Source organism: Enoplosus armatus, assembly GCF_043641665.1.
Source record: "Enoplosus armatus isolate fEnoArm2 chromosome 2 unlocalized genomic scaffold, fEnoArm2.hap1 SUPER_2_unloc_1, whole genome shotgun sequence".
In the NCBI taxonomy this organism is placed as follows: Eukaryota; Metazoa; Chordata; class Actinopteri; order Centrarchiformes; family Enoplosidae; genus Enoplosus; species Enoplosus armatus.
Genome location: NW_027261181.1, coordinates 113,489 through 133,765, shown reverse-complemented (window position 1 = coordinate 133,765; position 20,277 = coordinate 113,489). Strand labels below are relative to the sequence as shown.

At 42.0% G+C, this 20,277-nt stretch overlaps 2 protein-coding genes across 2 annotated transcripts; both read left to right on the top strand.

The window, feature by feature from the left end:
• Positions 1 to 3,684: 3,684 nt before the first annotated feature.
• LOC139307082 (pre-B-cell leukemia transcription factor 1-like) lies at positions 3,685 to 14,946 on the top strand. Its single transcript, XM_070930966.1, has 8 exons — positions 3,685 to 3,869; positions 5,714 to 5,787; positions 10,825 to 11,069; positions 11,691 to 11,881; positions 12,002 to 12,137; positions 12,263 to 12,410; positions 13,234 to 13,320; positions 14,695 to 14,946. Exons 1-7 carry the CDS (start codon positions 3,685 to 3,687, stop codon positions 13,272 to 13,274), a joined length of 1,020 nt encoding a protein of 339 aa, XP_070787067.1. The 3' UTR covers positions 13,275 to 13,320; positions 14,695 to 14,946.
• Positions 14,702 to 19,826, top strand: LOC139307078 (basement membrane-specific heparan sulfate proteoglycan core protein-like). The gene is made up of 8 exons (XM_070930963.1): positions 14,702 to 14,852; positions 17,670 to 17,816; positions 17,905 to 18,039; positions 18,664 to 18,836; positions 18,924 to 19,110; positions 19,198 to 19,377; positions 19,472 to 19,738; positions 19,822 to 19,826. Exons 1-8 carry the CDS (start codon positions 14,702 to 14,704, stop codon positions 19,824 to 19,826), a joined length of 1,245 nt encoding a protein of 414 aa, XP_070787064.1.
• Positions 19,827 to 20,277: the final 451 nt, after the last annotated feature.

Here is a 20,277-nt window from a genome sequence, read left to right as displayed (position 1 = left end):
GAGAGAAGGATCGATTCTCATTTACATAACAATGAGGGTGAGCAGGGCAGGCTGAGGTGGGGGAAAACGAGAGTGAGAGGACGATGATGAAAAAGGGTGACAAGAGGTGGGCAAGATGGGGAGCAAATGGAGACAACAGGGAATGAGAAAGAATGGATGAATTGTAGGGAACAGTGGGCTTTTAAAAGGGCAAGATGTGAGGCAAGACTGGCAGTGTAAACTGTGCCCACACACACTTCTGATTAAAGAATAAGGCTGGTCATATTATTTATTTTTCTTACTAATAACAAATCCAATGAAAGGACCAAAACCAACAATGAATTGATAACAAGTATGGTATTGCGTAGCCAGAGACCGATGTGGTTTATTCCTATGTGCTATCCTCCATTGTTGTTCAACTAAAAACACATCAGTGAGCCACAGCATTGCACTGGCATGGTATGTGGCATGCAGGCTCGCTCCATATAAAGACTTAAGTTCAATATGTCATTAGGAATAAGGCCCTTTGATAGAGACAACGCACACTCGTAACAGACACCCCTCTTAATCAGCTTTAATGTTGTGTGTACATGTGTGAAATTGAGAAAAAGACACTTGATTGGAACATCCAGAGGTGCTCGGGTCCCTGTTGGCATGGCAACATGCAGAGCAGACCACAGGGGATGGATGTGTGGGGGGGGGGGGGGGGGGGGGGGCTGGAGCGGGTGGACTGTTCCATCTCTGTGAAAATGGAAATCAGTGTTTATTCAGAGCATTTAACTTTATTGGCTGATTGGCCAATTAATGAGAATGAGCCAGCTGTAATCTGCTGAGACTGAAGCAAAAGGGAGAAGAGGCAAATTGCCAGTGAGTGCTTCTGTGCGTGTCTGGATGCCTGCACATCTGCGTGTCTGCTCGATGGGGGAGCATGCAACTGCCTGTGTGTGAATGGTGGTAGTAAATATGAGAGTGATAGACTGAGTGAGAGAGCAGGTTCAAATGCTCTGGTGCTTCCTACTATGCTGGGGGAATTCATTCATCTTTTCCATCAAGTCAGCCTCCTGTCTAGAGTGACAGCAGTAGACACACATGCATTGAGCTCATGTACACACACTTCTCAGAAGCATGAAGTCTCAGTCACATTGAATTGAGTAGAAAATGTAATCTATTTCCTGGCTATCACACACACACAGGGCTTCCCCACAACTTGTAGATACGTGTACTGAGGTACCTGAGAAGGAAGTGGTAAGCGTATGGCGTATAGTTTGGGAACTAATTGTATAAAAGTTATTCTGATTGAACACAGTATTATAAAGCTGACATAACATCATTATTGATGTCTGTATTAAAAGAAAAGACAGTTTGTATGATGACCTGCTGGCTTGATGCAGATAAAACCGAACTTGATGAAACGTAACTTCCTGTAGAAATATATATATATATGTTTCCATATAGACAATACTATACAGTAGGGGTGGTCACCATAAACTCAATAGTGTGCATCAGATATGTAGTCTCTAGGAACAGGGCACCTTTAGGTATTCTAGGACGTCTTAACACACAATAACACACACAATTAGCATTAGTATTGGTAGCATCATCATCATCATCAACAACAACAACAACAACAACATTGTGTCCATGGTGAAATTTCAAATCAAACTGCAGCATTTCCCGGAGCCCGCCGACATACTGATGGAGAGCTGCGCCAAAGCAGCCAAAAACATCCAGAACAAGGCCGGAATATAATCAGGGTTGCTTTCAAAATAAAAGCACTAAACGCACAACTTCTTAACTGTGTCTGTGTAGGTTTATGCAAGGTAGCAAACATCATTGTAAATTCCGTGGAGCACTCCACAAACCGCCTGTCCTCTAGTGGCTCTGCTCTATCAGACACATAACCCATTTTTATAACGTATCATCTTCACAATAAAGATGAGTAGGCTAGTGAATTAGAGCAAATATGCGATTGAAATGTCCCTGCAACACATAGGTCATGGGTGTCTGGTCCAGGGTGTACCTGCTGCTTGCCCAGTCGTGTGTATGTGTGCCCACAGTGCAGGCGACCCTGCACAAGATAAGGAGTTTAAATGGATCGATTGATGATGTTCAGAATCAGAATCAGAATCAGAAATACTTTATTGATCCCCGGGGGGAAATTGTACAGTACCGGTGCTCCCATTCCAGAGTAGAAAAACAGCATAATTTAGAACTAAAGGTATGTACAAAATATAAAAATAAGAAATAGAAAATAAAAAATATACACATTTACAGTATTTAAGTGAAGTGAGGTAAAAAAAAATATATATATACAGTAACAATGTATATATATGTATGGATGTGTTGCACTGTAGTGTATGACTATATATGTATTGCACTATACATGTATTGCACTTAACATTCACAATAAATAGTGAGGTAGTGTATGACAGGTGAAGTAGATACAGATACAGATTTCCAATGTTAATGTAGTAGGCTAATTCTGCCATTGCCAGGTGCTGACAGGTAGAAAAACGACCCCCTTCAGAAGGACAAACTGGACTATGGAACAATAAAAATGGCAGTATTAGTAATAATAGTAGTAGTAACAGTATTTTCACAACACAGCCACAAGCTTATTATATCTGTCTTCTGACACAGAATTACCATTACTTGGACTGATATGACCATTTGTGTGTTTTGGCATTGTATTGAGGCAGGCCTACATGCTGTCAAATCAACCTTTGGGTGAATATAAAACAGGCTTGTCCACTGATTTAGGCCAAGTCATCGCACATACGTTTGTGTAGGCTTTTATTTTGAAATGCTTGAGCGGAAGTGGCATTTTCTCATCCTGTGTACCTTGACAGTGGGCGGCATTGCTCTATGGTGTTTTTCTGGGAGGAGTGTGGCAGGGAGAGAAAACAGCAATAACTAACCTGGCAGTTTGAGACGTGGACGGAACCAGATAGATGAAGTTCCTCAGGAATACCGTGTTTTAGCTGACCCTGTCGGTTCACACTCTGAATAACCGAGGACTCGTGAATAAACAGAGAGAGCAGGCGGAGACGGCGACATCAAAGGGAGCAGATATCGCTGTAGCAGCGTTCAGACCTTTATTTAACTCACACGAGCCGAACAGCCTCTCAAAGCACGAGCGAGTTAGCTTTGTACCAAGCCAGTTTTGGTAATTGTTGGCGTTTTGTTGCTCATATTAAGCCCTCTCCCCGTAAATGCCGTTTGCATGTCTGACCGCTGAGATAGTCTACGAGTGCGTCTCGTTTTCTTTTGAAGCTTTTCTCCCCCTCGGAGCCTCCTGGTTTTGTCTTTTCAGGGGAAGAAAAGACTTGCGCACGCGCGTCGCGTACCGCTACTCATAAAAACAACAGTATCTTACCATAGGCTAATATTTGGTGAACCGTGCCCCCCCATGCCAAAGAAGAACCACAGTTTGAAGAGTTCTAGCGGAGTAGCGTTTTGTCGTTTTCTTCAGATAAGTAGATAGTAAGGCTGCTGCACTTCGGTTTTTTCCCCTTTGTTAATCAGACCGAGACAGGCACATCGCCCCAGCTGAGGAAACACGGCTCTCAGTTTTGAGACCTGTATGTTTTTTTGGAAAACTTTCCAACCTCTCGGTATTCTTTGCGCTGAAAGTTGGAGAAGGAGCCCCCTTTGTACTCACCCTCCTCCCATCTCTCCCTCCACAATAAGTGGCACATTGGAGGTATGGATGACCAGGCCCGCATGATGTTGGGTCATATTGGACTAAATGGACTGTCTCAGGAGGATGTGGGTGATCCTGACAACATAAGGAAACATCACAACCTCGGTCAGCCGCAGCAGGACATTGGTGACATCCTCCAGCAGATCATGGCCATCACAGATGAGAGTCTGGATGAGGCCCAGGCCAGGTAATAACATAGGACCAGTGAGGGCCTGATAGAAGACAGCACATGTTTAAGAGTTGGATTTGGGTCTGCACAGGGGTACATCATCATCACAGCACCCCCTCGAGCTTGCATGGTCTTACACACACATCACACACTGTAATACATTGTAATAACACCCCCCTCATCCTCAATTTTTGTGCCCCCTTTTTTTGTGATGGCCTTGGTGTAACCTCCATTACATCCCTGTCTCACTCACAAACACGCATACATTATCGTGCTGTCCTGTGTGCACGGTGTTTAGGCCTACTTTCATGACCACCAGAGATGGGAGGGGGGGGTGGGCTTTCCTCTTCTTTCCACATTTAAAATGTAGCTAGCCATTTGGGAGTTTGACCGCAGGGAGGGGGCTGAGTGAGGTGTTAGGAGTTGGTGTGAAGCTGCTTATCAGTTACATGATGAGAGGATCGATTATCACTCCATTTGAGCCAGTATCTGCTGAAAATAGCCCCTGTGACCCATCCCCTTCCTTCAACACACTACCACATTGGATTGTTCATAGATCTTTACTGTTTTTATAGCATAACATTTACCAAGCCATGCACATTACAGTAAAATCTGACTTGTGATCCCTGTGACACTGTGTCCTGGCCAGACCTGTGGGTCAGTGCTCTGTGGTGTTGAGCGCATTAGTTAGCATATGAGGGCTTGAAATCACAGGGTAACTCATGGGGCTGCGTAATAATTCAATATTAATTCAGTATTTTATCATGTTATCGTCCTACAAATTATATATGAAGACTTTGGTCTCAAGTTGCGGCTTGAACATCACTGATTTTGTACACATTTGCAATACTGTGATGCACACTGATAAGAGACAGTCATTATATATATATATTATCACAATATTGTGATAATACAGTACAAAAAACTATAACAATAGTTCTTATAGCTCACCATAGTATCTCAACACAGGCAATATTGCAAGACGCCATGTATAAATATAGTCATCTACTGCACGATACATCACAGTATCTGTAAGTAAAAATGAAAATATACTCCCAAAAAGGAAAATTTATTTCATTGATTTAATATTACTTACTATCACTCTAATGCATAATCTGTCTTTCTCCATCTGCTGATGTTGTCCTCATTGTTTCACACTTTTTTAATGTAACATTTCAAATTCTTTCACCTGCCTTGATGATTTCAGTGAGTCTTTTTTACAAAGCAGGAGTCAAACCTGTTCTGTATTTACCCACTGCCTTAAGAATCTTGGCCTCAACTATTATGGAGTTTAATAGCAAGTTGAGATAAAACATCATCTACAAAGCTTAACAGAGTGTGAGCATTTATAAATAGCCATAAACTGGCAAAAAAAAACAGCTGGAAAACAGCAAACTTCAGATCAAGTTGTGTGCAGGAGAAGAATGAAACATCTGTGCCTCAAGTAATGTAACAGAAAGTGTCCCAATACTGGTACCTGAGTGTCAAACAGTATGACATTATATTGCAGTATTGATTATTTGGTCCCACCCCTACTGCATGTGGACACAGACTTGTTCCCTCTTTAAGTTTTCAAAGTGTTTCTGCATGATTGTGCATTCAGTCTCTCCCTTTCTCTTTCCTCGCTAAGGTGAGTAGGTCCAGGTGAATTCGGCAGCTATGTGCTCAGGCCTGTTTTCAGTCAAAGGCTAAAACGCGTCTGGTTACACACTCATCTGATCGCAGTCGGTTCAGCACTGACTTGTCTACATGATCTATTGTTGATGGATGTCAGTGCCTGTAACCAATAGAATATAAAGTCTACCAAAGAGTGGTGTGTAATTCCCAACATCTGTCTCTCTGTCTTTCATTTTCCATAAAAGGAAACACGCTTTAAACTGCCACAGAATGAAGCCCGCCCTCTTCAGTGTCCTGTGCGACATCAAAGAAAGGACAGGTAAGTTGTCCATTTTATTCCTGGTCTTGACATCAGCCAATGAAGAAAAAGGTTGCATGTTGATGAGGATAAGCCTTTTTACTCTTTCAGTGCATCCATGATTGTAGTTCCTACATGTAACAATATGCAACAATTTGCATGTGTTAATCACTTTCTGTTGCCAATGTGTGGACGGAGTGTAACGTCACTTAAAAAATTAGACCCTCTCTTCAGCTCCATGTTCAGCTCCCCTACAGCACAATGTGCGACACGAGCTAACGCTAGCTTAGAAATGGAGGTTTTTAAGGGGAAAAAGATGTGTATTCATTTTTCATATATATTTTTAATAGTGAACCTTATGACGACACATCTGTGACAGAGAGACAGATAAGCAGATTGTATATCAGTCCAGCTACATCTTTCCAGCCTTAATTCATCTACTTGTTATTAATGCATTGTCTCTCTTGCTTTTATACTCAGTGTGTCGCACTCTCACACTTTCAGTGAGACTTCAAGAATTTGTGCCAGCAGTGAAGATGATGTAATGTTGAAGTAGTCAATACATAATCCTGCTTCATACGCAGTAGCAGGATGGTTGTTACAAAGATTGTATACCTAAATATTAGATCCTGACTTAGTTGTCCTCATTCACTCCCACCCCAGTGATTTTGATTTGTGTTTTACCTGAAAGGAAATCATCTTTATTTCGCTTTTGAGCAGAGAACTCCCTCCACTCAAAGCAGAGAAAAGTGTGAGCTACATAGCAGCCCCTGTTATTACCTAATTTCATTCACTTAACTTGGAAATGGGAAGCACGAGGCTGGCCACAGGAGGGATACAGAGTTTCCAAGGCAACTAGTTGTCTCACCTAGTCACTGTCATTCAGCTTTTTCACACTCTTAACAGCCTGAATTTACAGAATCGGTCACAAGGGAAAAAGAGAAAGGTGACAAAGAGGGAAGATGTATTAGTTTGGAGGAATGAAAGTCAGAAAAGGGAAAATCTTGTCATGATGGAAGAGTGATCAGATGATTCTTTCACTAAAAAAGTTGCTTTTGCCTGCCTGTTCAGCTCCGTTGTATATTCTCACCCCACAGCATTGACACAGAAAGAGCCGATCTTTGCCTTTTGGTGTGAATGGTTCAACATGGGTTATCTGCTCTGATCTGGGTTTTATGCATTTCAGTCAGTGCTTAGCTTTGTTAGGAAAGTGGGAACATTGACTGCTACTCCTCTGAGCCATAAACTCCCTCTCTTAATTGTGAAGATGATCTAAGGATAAGGCTGGTGTTATTCTACATCTTTTTATTGTCGACAAAAACCATGAAAACTTCAAAACCAGCAATGTGTTAGTCCATCTCTCAGTACTTTGTGATTCCCCCGCCCTGTCTGTGGCAATCAAACACAAGCACAATTGCTCCTACTGAAGATGTAAATCTTTTAAAGCAGCTGGAAGTGAATAGTGTATTTGTTGGGCACCATTTTCAGCAGTGGATTAATAAACATTTGGAGCTCAATGGCACAGAAGAATATACAGTATGTCAGGCTGTGGCTTCACAGACAATACCTTTTGGAAGGATCCATTCACTGTTGGATTTGGTCTTGGCAATATCTTGAACCATATCCTTTTAACATAATTGAGTGTTAAGTTATTGCATTAACTTCTAATAACTGAGCAATTAAACAAAGAAATCCTATGAAGTCAAGGATTGCCTGGCCACACCATCATCTTCCTTACTTAACCTGCAGGGTGAAACTCAACATCTAGGGACCACTTTTAACAATAAGCCATTATTACAAATATCAAAACTAAGTTTTTACATTGACACAGACAGTTACATATAACTATATATAGCTATAATTATATATAGAAACCATGATTGTGTGAATGGTGATGACCAATATTTACCCTTTAGCACTACTCTGGTATGAATGAAACCTTCGTCAGTATTTGGTTTTTCACACAGCATTTGGATGTGAAAAAGGTGACAGACAGTTGTTGTTCCACTCTACTTTCCATTGGTGTGTTGTTGTTCCTTCATACTGATTTGACTGGAAGTTTAGAACATATATTACTCCTTTCTCCCTTTGTCTCAGCCGAGCTTGTGCCACCTCCCTATTTCTACTGTCATTGTCTTGTTCTCTTCCTCTCTGTCCCAAGTTAGAACCATTAAAAATAACTCCTCACATGACAGCGACAGTCCAAAAACACTGCTGGATATATCTGCCCACTTCCCTGTCATCCTAGATCTGCCTCTCTTTTTCCCTCCTTCCTGACTCCTTCGTCATGCTATTCCCGATACAACTCTCTATTTTTAATCATCCATATGTTCTGGGAGTTTTTGAGAGCATTACAGCGCACAGAAAAGGACGAAGTAAGAAGTAAGAAAACAGAACAAATGACGAGAGAGGCCATGGGACACATAGCTGCAAACATGGGATGTGCAGACGGGAAAATAAATGAAAATAAAAAGGAAAGAGATAGAGGGAGAAAAACATAGCGAGGGAGGGACAGGTTGATGGATGAGTTTGAGGGAGAGGCAGTGTGTTTCATGGATTGGCAGACAGTTGATAATCTCCAGACCCCGGAGTCCTGTCAGCCTTCACTACAAACAGATTCTCAGCGGGGGGACAGTTTGCCACCCACGACCCCAAACTGGATTTCCTCAGTCAGAGCGCTCTGTTCCACTAGGCATCATGGACTGCCGTTCATCTCTTTATGATGTGCACTGTGTGTGAGCGTGTATGTGTGTTTGTACTCTCATCAGAGTCACTGGGCAATCTGGAAGGCTGGCACCAACTCTGGACTAATTATGAATTAATTAAGGGTAATGGGACCTGGCCCCCCTCGAATATAGTTTGTCTTTCCTTTTCTTTCATCCGCTCTGTCACTGTCCTCTCTTTCCCGCTTTTCTTATACACCCAGTTGCCAGTTTATCAGTTACACCTCGCCAAAAGTAATGCAGTTTAATACAACAGCCGTGCAATAACTCTTACCCTCATGAAGGTTTTGATATTCAGTTTTTGTTGAAACTATTTTAGGAGGTGTTGATTCAACTAAATGGTCATTTTGTCGGCTGTAGTTTGGTGCATTTTTATTGCATTATGCTAAGGGGTGTTTACAATATTTAATCTACCCTATACCTTGATATAAATGGAGTGGACAAAAGAATCACCTCTCAGTATAACACAAGTATACCCAATAACCTGAATGTATATTTTACTTTACTTGTTTCTCATGTATCAAGCTGTTTCTTTCAAGCCGCCTTTTTTCCAACTTTAATGTTCCATACATTTTCTCTCTTTTCCACTTTACACAAATAGTTGAACTCAGAAAATGTTGACTTACCAGAAAAGTGATGGGAAAGAGAGAAACTGAAATGAAGGAATGATGAGATGGGGAAAAGAGAGAGGCTGGGATGTTGGAAAGTATGGACGTGTAAATGGAGGAAGAAGGGAAAAGGGGGATGTAGAGCTCTACAAAGTGGTTTCTGAGAGACAGGAGGATTTTCTTTACAGTCTGATCTGTAGCCAAGGAAGGCACTCCTGCCATACACATTAGCTTTGTGTGTGTGTGTGTGTGTGTGTGTGTGTGTGTGTGTGTGTGAGTCAGGTGAGTAGTTGGATTATACTGTAGTCGGGTTAATCTGGCACATCAGTGTGTGAGGTGCAGTATACTCACACCCAGATGGAATAGTGCATCCATATTATACATATTAACCATATTACTGTACAGCAAATGTACTGTACTGTAATATGTTTTGGGAAACCATTAGTGTGTGTGATAGGCTGCCGATGGCCGAGTGTTAGTGTCTATATGTGTGTGTGTCAGTGTGGATGCTACTAGCCAGATGCGGAGGCTGTCATTGCCCTCGTTGCGGGATTATGAATGTGAGACGATCTCTGGAACTACCTTGTAATTGGCACCTAATTTGCATAACTGTGCAAATTAACGACCTCTCAAATGAGCTTTCATTTTTCACTGGGTCTTTAGTCGCTCCTTAAGAGCTGGCGTTAATTAACAGCTGTGTGTGCGTGCGCAAGGATGCTTGTGTATGTGTGTCTGTTTTTTTGGGGGGGCTTGAGGATGCCAAAGGAAAGCTGGCATCACTACCATAGCAACAGCTACCGTTTCTTCTTGATGTGAACCTCCCTCTTGTCAGTGTTTTCCATCATCTCTGTGTCTCTCTCGGCCCCTGCCTCTTCTTTTTCTCTCTCACTCCAGTTGCCCCGGTGTACAGACACCACTTATCTCCTCACTGCCTCCAACAAACAGAGCTGTAACTGAGGTTTCTTATGTCATCCAGTATTTATAGTCTCTGAAGTTCAGCTGTTCTGTCTGTACAGAGTGTATATTTTATGTAGAGTTGTTCTAATAGTATTACTCGGGTGTGTGGGGGGAAAAGCTTAATTCCTTTTGTAGGTTATTCTAATGTTTCACTATGTTTTCTATCATTACCATCTTATGGCTGTTGTCTGGGAAGAGACTGGGCTTGTTTCACGAGTGCCTAGCAGATAACAATTTATGATACTTTTATGGAAAGTTTTCAACTTTGTGTTTGAGGAAATTCTATTGAGGGACATTTGGAAAAAAGTGGGAGGAAGAAACAAAATGGAAGAATCTGAATATAATGTGGAAGTACTGAATGTGTTGTGGGTCTTGCATTTTGAGATAGCGCTCTCTGCTGGCTGTTAAGGGAACCCTAGTTGTACTCAAAAACACACACAAGTCCATCAGGTCCCTCAGTTTGTACACAATTTGGTGTTGCACAAAAAGTACGTTTGTTACTAATTGTGCTGTATACTGTTAGGAAAATGTTTTACATAATAGAAAAGAGAAAATATTTAGTGAACACCAAACTAGTTTTTTTGGTGATTCTTTCATTTCTTTATCACAGATTGGGTTGAACTCTGAATGGCCCAAGTAGTTTTCAATTCCTCCTTGCAGTACATCCAAAACTAGCAGTAGATGAGTAAGTCAGCAGGGTGTTGTGGTAAACAAACAAACATCTGGCTTTAACCATCTGCCCTGCTAACATGTCCTTAACATCTCCACAGCCCTGGGTATCCGAGGTGTCCAAGAAGAGGACGGTCCAGACCCTCAGATCATGCGACTGGACAACATGCTGTTAGCAGAGGGGGTCACGGGCCCGGAGAGGGGGGCCTCTGCAGCGGCGGCAGCAGCAGCAGCAGCTGCGGCAGCCGGAGGGTCACCTAATGATGGCTTACAACACTCTGAGTACAGAGAGAAGCTCGCTCAGATACGAAAGATGTACCACGCTGAGCTGGAGAAATATGAACAGGTGTGACATTTGAGCAAAAAGAATCACAAGAGGTTTTACTCTGATTTTACAACAGGAAAAGAGCAAAGCTACTGTGACACGTCATAATAAAAAATATACAGTTGTTTATTGTAATAATTACATAACAATTCCTGATTGCAGTTAATATTACAATTAAAATGATACTTGATACTTCACTCCATGTCCATTATCCATAACTGCTTATCCTTAGAGGGTCGTGGGGGGCTGGAGCTGATCCCAGCTGACATTGGGCGAGGGGCAGGGAACATCCTGGACAGGTCGCGAGTCAATCACAGGGCTGACACACAGAGACAGACAACCAGTCACGCTCACAGTCGGACTGATCATTCGTTATTTTAGGACAGCTCACCATATGACTGACCACTCACAACTGAGAACCAGAAACATGTTTTTTTCTGAATGTAGTATTTTGGTTTTGGGATGCCAGGGAAGCAAAATGATGGATCCCACCAGGGTTTTGGGTGCAGTTTGTGGCTCTTAAAAGTGGAAGGTTGGGTTAAGGCTTAAGTTGATTTGATTAAAACAAAAAAACAAAAATCATCTAATGCTTGAGTTTGTTTGAATTCTTTCTTTGACCTACTCACCCCTCCTCCCACGCAGGCATGCAATGAATTCACCGACCATGTGATGAACCTGCTGAGGGAACAGTCCCGTACGCGGCCCGTCTCACCCAAAGAGATCGAGCGAATGGTGGGAATCATCCATCGCAAGTTCAGCACTATCCAGATGCAGTTAAAGCAGAGCACGTGTGAAGCTGTCATGATCCTACGCTCCAGGTTCCTGGATGCCAGGTTGGTTTATTTTCCTGCCTTTAGTCTTCCAGCGTGGGGCAGTGTACCTACAACACTGTGAAGAAAGAGTGTTTGCTGGTTTTCTGACGGCTCATTGTTGAAATCTTCCTTTTGTGTCAGGCGAAAACGAAGAAACTTCAGCAAGCAGGCGGCAGAGGTTTTAAATGAATATTTTTACTCCCATCTGGCAAACCCCTACCCCAGCGAGGAGGCCAAGGAGGAGCTGGCCAGGAAGTGTTCCATCACTGTTTCTCAGGTCAGGACGTCAAAGGCACACTGGGGAAAAAGGGGACTTTGGAACATAAAGAAATTGCTAACACACATATAGTAATTTCCTGGCTTGCTTTTGACTTTCTTTTTACCTCTCTTAACTATCTGAAGGTTGCCAATTGGTTTGGAAACAAGAGGATTCGGTACAAGAAGAACGTTGCAAAGCTCCAGGACGAAGCTAACCTGTATACTAGGAAGTCAACTGCCAGTGTATCTTCACAGGCAAGCCAAGCCAACTCCCCAGCCACACCAAACTCAGGTATACACGAGGCACGTCAGCCTGGGTTTGACCTTAACCAATGGGAAGAGGTTATTTCTCAACACATCAGTGCAGTCAGGTAGGACTGCAGACAGATGTGTTCCTTGCTTTGAGCCTCGTATCCCATATTCCCCAATCCCTCAGTCACTGTGATGGTCTTTAGTTGTACCACTTCCCCCCCGGGTCCTCCTCCCTGCACTCCTCCTTCCAGTTTAGTCAGTGCTGACTTCATATGACCCCATGAACCATATCTAACTGCTAGTCAGACATGATTTAGAAGGCAGTAAGATGTCCTCACAGATTGAACATGAACAACACTCAGTGGAACACTTTGGGAATGATGGGATGAAGTTATCGTGGTGGGGCACCCTTTGGAGGCAATTTGTTAACGTGTGGAGGTTCACTCAGACTACTGGCTGCGGCTTCTTCACTTCGAGCCGCTGACTTGCTCTCAGCGGTGCGTTCAGTGTTTTAACGGAGTGCAAGTGGGCGTTTTTTGACAGCTGTCATTCCAGAAGCAAACATCTGGCTTTGCAGCTGATACCAAGACTGTATTAATCAAAAACGCCTGGACTGGACTCATATGTCAGGAAATCCTCAGTTACACTTTAATTTCGGAGTATAGATCATAACAAATGTTACCATTATATCTTTTGTTTCACTTCTAAACTCCTTAATGACTCGCGCCCTAGTTGACCACCTGGCTTGTTTATGCCAGACAGCCCTGTCTGGAAGGGCAGTATGTTGGTTAAAGTTGGGGTATTTGAATGTGTCCTTGATGTGTCCTTGATGTGTCCTTGATGTGTCCCGTGTATGCCGACAGGAGGATACCCAGCCCCGTGTTACACTCCTGATGGGAGGTAATGAGGACCTGCCTGGAGGAACTCTTTTCCCTCCTCACGGTCTCCATGTGAGTAGCTATGGTTACACACTGTTGCTATAGTTACACACTCTCCAACTGAGTAGTCATGGTATCCGCCTTTCCCTGTGATAGCATGTGGTGTGGTTTGACACGTTTTGTAGACCCTGTTGATGTAGTTCCTTTACATACTGTATCCTGCACTACATCAACAGCTGAACTCTAGATTGTTGTTGAGCATTAAAGGAAACAGTCACACTAGGGATGCTAATTTAGAATTTTTTTCTGACCAACAGCCGGCGCTCGTTAACCGTCAAGATTAAAATGTATTATTTAGGATGAGCCATTAACAAAATTACCATTAGGCCTATTTAAAATGGGGTTTTTTTTTCATAAGAAAGGGTTTATTTTTAGAATCAGAATCAGAATCAGAATCAGAATCAGAATCAGAATCAGAAACTGTTTATTGCCAAGTAACATACATTACAAGGAATTTGCTGTGGTCTGAAGGTGCTATTGTTTTGATAACAAATAAGTAGAATATAAAAGCTAAAATAACAATAGGAATAAAAATAAAAATAAGATAAGATAAATAACAAACAGTGCAGTGACCAGAATAAAGTAAAGTGTCCAGATAAAGTGTCCAGTAGGGGGTGAGTGCGTTAATGTAACGCAGTGGGGACAGGGGTGATGTACGTTAATATAACGTATAGCTTGTGGTAGTGTTCGGGGGGGTGTCAGTGAGAGTTTGTCAGGTATACACAACCTCAGTCCTGACTCGCGGACAGCTTGTCTACTGACTTTAATTTAGAAATAGCAACATGTCGACATGCTGTGGGGTTAGTCTGGTGCGTGCCGGAGAATACCCGCTTAGATGGTACCGGCGTAATATTTATTTAAATATATTACTGATAGTTAACGGTTAAATGGTTAATTATTAACAATGAAAGTGAATTCTGCCAAAAGGTATCGACTTCGCATCTTCCTTTTTACTTGTAGTTTGGTGCGTTTTTAGTTATTGTTGTGGAGAAGTGGCCAGAATTAGAAGAACCATCTACAACTGTAGTCAAATACGGGGAGAAATTTAGACCAAACCACAGATACAAAGAATCAGTCGACTTCAACAACATGTTTTCTGTCTTCAGTGAATGTATTAGTAGGTAATAGCTTGCTAATATGCATTATTATATTATAGTTTTATATATGGTGGATTTTTCTCATTTACATTACATTAACAATTCAGAAGTCCGGATACTGTGGAATTCTGGGAATAATGAGGTTATCTAAGCAAGCGTGAATGTGGTCAATAACAAAATGATTCTGCACTGAACTTCACAAATTGATATATTAGCACGGTCAGTGAATGTGAGGGTGTTTTCCTTCACAGCTAACGTCGTGTCCCACTCTGAACGTCTGTCTGTGCAGGTTGATGATGGCTGGCAGGACAGCGGTGATCCCCCCTCCCGTCTCCACCAACCCAGAGCACCAGGCAGCACGCACGCCGTCACCTCCAGCTGATGCTCCACCTTCCCTCCCCACTCCCGATCCTGCTCCTCAGACTAATACAACTCTGACAACAGACTGTAGGCTGACCTCCAGCCGAGCCACAAACAGACTCTACAGCATTTCCAAACCTCTGCAACGTTTTTCTTTAGTTTTGCTTTGTGATGCTGATCCTTTCCCCACATCTCTCCCACAAGTTTTTTTTTTTTTTAAACCCCTCCACTTTACAAATGTGTTGATACCTCTATTTTTTGGTTTCTTTTAACAATTACTCACCACATGTTCTTTCCATTTAAAAAAAAAAAAAGAAAAGAAAAAAAAAAAAAAAGATAGGTAAATGATGAAAATAATTTGTTTTTTTAAATGTACTGCTTCACCTGTGAAGGTTTAGGGCCTGAATGTGGCGTTGAACCCGATGTGGATTCATCATTTTATTTAAGAATATAGGAATTATAATTATTCTTAATTATAAGAATTAAAAGAAGAAATAGTTAGATTAGAAAAAAACAGGAAAAAAAGGACAAAAAGAAAGCATGTAGTTATTTTTAGATGTTAAACTACGATTTCATTATTCCTTTTTTCTTTTACGTTTTTTTAAGAAAAAGGTTGTCACTGAGAAAATGCATTGAAAGAGTACAACAAACACATCTAAATGGCAGAAATGACCAAAAATGAATAAACACATCTTATTACTTATTACATTTTTGTATCCTGTGGTGTTGCTTCGGACAAGAACTGGGTTTAAGTTTATTTGTATTTCTATGATTGTAAATACAATATTGCTTTAACAGGTAATTACGTTTCTTAAAAGCAACCAAACCAAAGAGGCTTTAACCCAGGAGATCAGGCTCAGTATGTTGTGCCCATATGCACACTTCAGATCTGACAGTACAGATGGGACCATGTGTGTTTTTAGTCATCTGTGCCCTCTAGTGTTGAGCAGTGCCACTGCATCTAATTGGCTTCTGGATATTTTTGAAACAACTGTGTTTTTTGTGCCAAACCCAGTTTACCGAGGAATGTTTCCTCCATAAACTGTCGATGCCTTTCTTTGTTTTCACTCTTTTCTTTTTCTAGTTAATCTTAAATGGCGATTGTCAACAAATCCTGAGACCTGATTAACAGAGAACAGGCTTTATATCTAACTCTTATTAGTCATTTATCTGCTGGAGGAGCTGCTGAGGTGGACAACTGCCAGGAGTATCTGATAATGTAGTGAGTGCCACACAATGTAATAGCTTGTTAGTGTGATACAATTATAAAATGCCCCTCAATTGGTCAAAAATGTAAAAAAAAACAAACAAAAAAAAAAACTGCAAATGTAATTATTGCAATAAATTGTGATTATGACTTGACAGGATACAATGTACGTATAGGATGATGATGTAATAATAATTACATAATATCCTGAGTCTTAGAAGGCTATTATTTAATTAGTTAAAACTACACTCCTGAGTCATAATAACTGCTCTATGTAAACCTGTAATGTTACATTATCCAGAAATGTGTTGTATTAACAGATTTCATTACTCGTTAAGATGGACTTTTTATTGCATTTTGTTATTCTGCAAACATTAAAGTCAACTGCTACGTATCCTTTTAAATGTCCTTGTCCTTCCCTGGAATGAGCATAATGATGATTCTGTGAGGACTGACGACTATTTCATAGTTCATATAATCGAGTTCTCCACATATTTATTTGATATTTTAAAGCATTATTTCTGAATATTCTCCAGCTTTACTTCAGGTGACTCACTAACATCCCAAATTCAGTGACAGAAAAAACAGGACAAAAAGGGCTGAGTTAACGTCCACACGTTAACAAAGGACGATTGTCCTTTGAGATTGTCCCGCCATCTGAATTCTGTTTCTGTTTCTTATCACTGTCAGGGATGAAATCAATGTGTCCATGTACTGTACTTTGAGTCCAGCTTTTGTATCCTGTAATATCGGTGACATGAGTTATTTGTTACGTCATCCAGTCATCCATTAGCTCAAAAAAAAAGAAAAGAAAAAATCCAAATAAGAATACGGCAGTGAAACGCTTCATACGTAACCAGCACTTGTGGACAATGTTTGAATAGAAGGGGTAAATGGTCAGTTGGGGGTGAAAGGTTGAAAGTGATTGTATGAAAGAGAGACAGACGCAGTGAAAGAGAAGGGAGAACGTGAGGCTGTTCTCTGCTCATCATGGATTTCTCACCTGGGCTTCTGGTCCTTTGCTCTCTATTATGTTCAGGTAATGAATCTGATTTACTTTGAACAGAGTAGCGTCTGTCATTTTTGACAGCTTTTCTGTTTATTTGCTTGGATGTCTGTAGAGATGTAGCCTATATTATTTTTGTACTTGAAAGGGTCACACAGACTGCTGCTCACATGCAAACCCTTTTTACTCTGGATAATCCACAGAGTTCACTGTCAACTGTTTTCAGTGGAGCTCATTTCTACGTAAGAAATAGTCCCTATTAAAGCAGTTGAAAGCGTGTTCTGTGGGTTATGAAGAGTAATGAGGACATTTCTGGAAAAATTGCTGTTGATTTATTTTTCAAATGTAATTTTTCAACGCTGTGAACTCCATAAACAAGGTAGAAATCTCAAAATCTAGGCAAATCATACCAAGACAATCTGCATGGCTACCATTTTTTTTGTAATTTCTGTAAAGGAATATAGTAATATAAAGTTTTAGTAAAGTGAAAATATTTAAATATTCCCCCTGACTCGTCTTTGAGAGCATTTTATTAGATTTTTGTGCTTTCTTGCTTTGACATCAAAAGCACTTCAGTTCAATCTGTGTATTTGCTCAGGCTGTTTGTTTTGGGGCTGCTGTTCGTTTACACAAAGGTTCACAGAGTTGTGTTGTACATGCGTGGTGTCACCAGCTCTCTCTTCCTGTGCAGTGGCTGGTCAGGCTCCTGTCGTCTCAGTGGAGCCCCGGGCTGCTACTGTGCGCCAAGGGGAGTCTGTCAGCTTCAGGTGCCAAGTGGGGAGCGGTGCACAGCCAATCCAACTGGAGTGGAGGAAAACCAATAATCAAGCATTACCAGGTCAGGAGTCATAGCATGGAAGCATAAGAATTGTTCATGCAATATCACCATCTGTGAAGTTTCACTGAATTCTGCTTTTTCCTTCTAGACAATGCTAAGATCGGCCCTGATGGCTCCGTGCTGACGGTTGCTAACGCCCGCCCTGTTAACCAGGGCCAGTACCGCTGCATCGCAGGCAACTCTGCAGGCCGCAGCACTGCCACAGCTGTGCTGAACGTCAAATGTGAGCTTGTCAATTCAGTTCGAAACTGTGGGCCTCCTGAAAGAATATTTTATCTGGGCTCCCATTTATCAAAAACAAAATAATCATAGCAGAATGTTTTTGTATTGCTCCCTACAAACACCACCTGAGGTCACCACCCACTAGTTACCCACTAGTGATGGCACTGTGTGTGTTTAAGTGCATCAGGTGTTATTTTAGAGTTGGTTTGTGTTTAGTTTATCTGTGTGTGACCTAAATCAGCTATAATCGATGTTTTGAGTGTGACAATGTGAAAACAACATGACAAAGTGACACGCTTTGTAGTGATGAACCTACAGTGAATTGCCACCTGAATCTGACACTCCCCTCAGAGCTAGGTATTGGAAGAAGAAGTAGGTAGTGACCAAAAACAGAGCTAAAAGAGAGTGAATATTGGACTTGCATTTGCCAGGTGGACACAAACACGACACAAGTGAATGATAATGTTGCTCCTGGATGTGTAAATAAGCAACTGTTTTCTAACAAGTTCACCATATCAGCTTAACAGGTGATGGCATGTCAGCGTTGTGTTCACAACTTGTTTCTGCTGCCCTCAAGTGGCCAATAAAATCAGTTATTGCAGGTTAAATGTGTCCTCTCTGTCAGTTGCTCCCAAAGTGCGGCTGACGCCAGCAGGGCCCCTGCGGGTCCGGATGGGTGACCCTGTGTCAGTGGAGTGTCATGCCACAGGCAGGCCACGCCCCAAGCTGACCTGGAAACGCCAAGGCTCCACCCTGCAGCTGGTTACCAGGGAGACAAATGATGTCAACACCATACAGGTGAAATATGAACACACGCACCAGTAATACCTTCAATGGTTTTTTTAAAGATGACAGAACATAATAACTTGCCCTCTCTTTTCTTAGTGGCCTGCAGTGCACCCAGAGGACTCAGGAGTTTATATTTGCCAGGCTGAAAACAACGAAGGCGTGACAGAGGTCAAAGTTGATGTCATTGTTGAGGGGGGGCTGGGAGCACCAGTGGCTTCAGTGGGCGCTACAGAGATGATGGTGGTGGAGGGACATACAGTCACAGTGGAGTGTCAGGCCAGTGGTAAGATGTTTGTGTGCTTGTGTGGGTAAATATCACTCAGCTCTGCTCTCACTTCTCATTTTTCCTTCTTTCTCTTCTTCCTTCCAGGTTCCCCTCCTCCTGTCATCACCTGGTCCAAGCTACGAGCACCGTTGCCATGGAAACACACAATGGTTGGTGGAGTTTTGACGCTGACCAGCGTGGGGCGCCAAGACTCAGGACAATACATCTGTAATGCAACCAACATACATGGCTACAGTGAGGTGTACACGCAGATAGAGGTGGAAAGTGAGTCGACAACACAGATAATAAACACAGATACTGTACGTCCAGATCCTTTGTCACTGCTCATTGAGAGAGTCTTGTCTTCTCCTCCATGCAGGTCCTCCGCACGCCACCTGCCTGCCTGACCAGGTGAGGCTCCGGCCTGGAGATGCCCTGCGCGTGCAGTGCCTTGCCCACGGCTCTCATCCCATTCAGTTCGAGTGGAGCCGGGTGGGCAGGGCGAGCCTGCCTCCAGGAGCAGAGACCACAAAGGATGGAGCGCTGCTCATAGCCCACGTTAAACTGAGTGACAGCGGGACGTACAAGTGTGTGGCCACCAACCACATCGGCTCCAGTGAGACACTGGTCAAAGTCATCATAAAAGGTGAGCTGGTGTTTTGGTTGAGGCGATTCAAAGTCCATCACAATAACTGATCTGACTTTCTCCTTCTTTGCATATTTTTACAGCTTAATCCGTTGTTGTCACACTGTGTCTGATTGACAAACCATCTCTGCAAGCCTGGTTTGTAGCCATCAAGACGGTCTAATGGTTAATACTGACAAAACAGAGAAAATGATATTCAATAGATTCATATGTTTTGACGTATTAAAGTGAAAGGTATCAATGCTGTTTAAACCTTTGGTTTTATTGTGCATATGAGGTTAATTTTGTACTTTTATAGAAAACTGATACTATTGCTATTGTTGCTCCTGTCTCATATGTGGCATTGGAAAGCTTTTCTCTGTGTGGACTGACATCTTACGCAATGTATGTGGGAGTTTCTTCTGCTGGAATGTCTCTCACCCTGTCTTCCTCCCTTCATGTCTCAAGTCTACACTGTTTGCGCTTTCGAAATTGAAAGGAGGGCACAAAACAAACAAAACCCTGATCTAATATAAAAGCCTTCATTATGCCATTAAATA

Bases quoted from the DNA above. Each gene is read 5' to 3' on its own strand.
- LOC139307082 (XM_070930966.1), top strand. From the start codon at position 3,685: ATGGATGACCAGGCCCGCATGATGTTGGGTCATATTGGACTAAATGGA. The intron at 3,870-5,713 runs GTAATAACATAG...TTTCCATAAAAG, and splicing joins CTGGATGAGGCCCAGGCCAG to GAAACACGCTTTAAACTGCC. The intron at 12,138-12,262 runs GTCAGGACGTCA...AACTATCTGAAG, and splicing joins GTTCCATCACTGTTTCTCAG to GTTGCCAATTGGTTTGGAAA.
- LOC139307078 (XM_070930963.1), top strand. From the start codon at position 14,702: ATGGCTGGCAGGACAGCGGTGATCCCCCCTCCCGTCTCCACCAACCCA. The intron at 14,853-17,669 runs GTAGGCTGACCT...CTTCCTGTGCAG, and splicing joins TACAACTCTGACAACAGACT to TGGCTGGTCAGGCTCCTGTC. The intron at 19,378-19,471 runs GTGAGTCGACAA...TCCTCCATGCAG, and splicing joins CACGCAGATAGAGGTGGAAA to GTCCTCCGCACGCCACCTGC.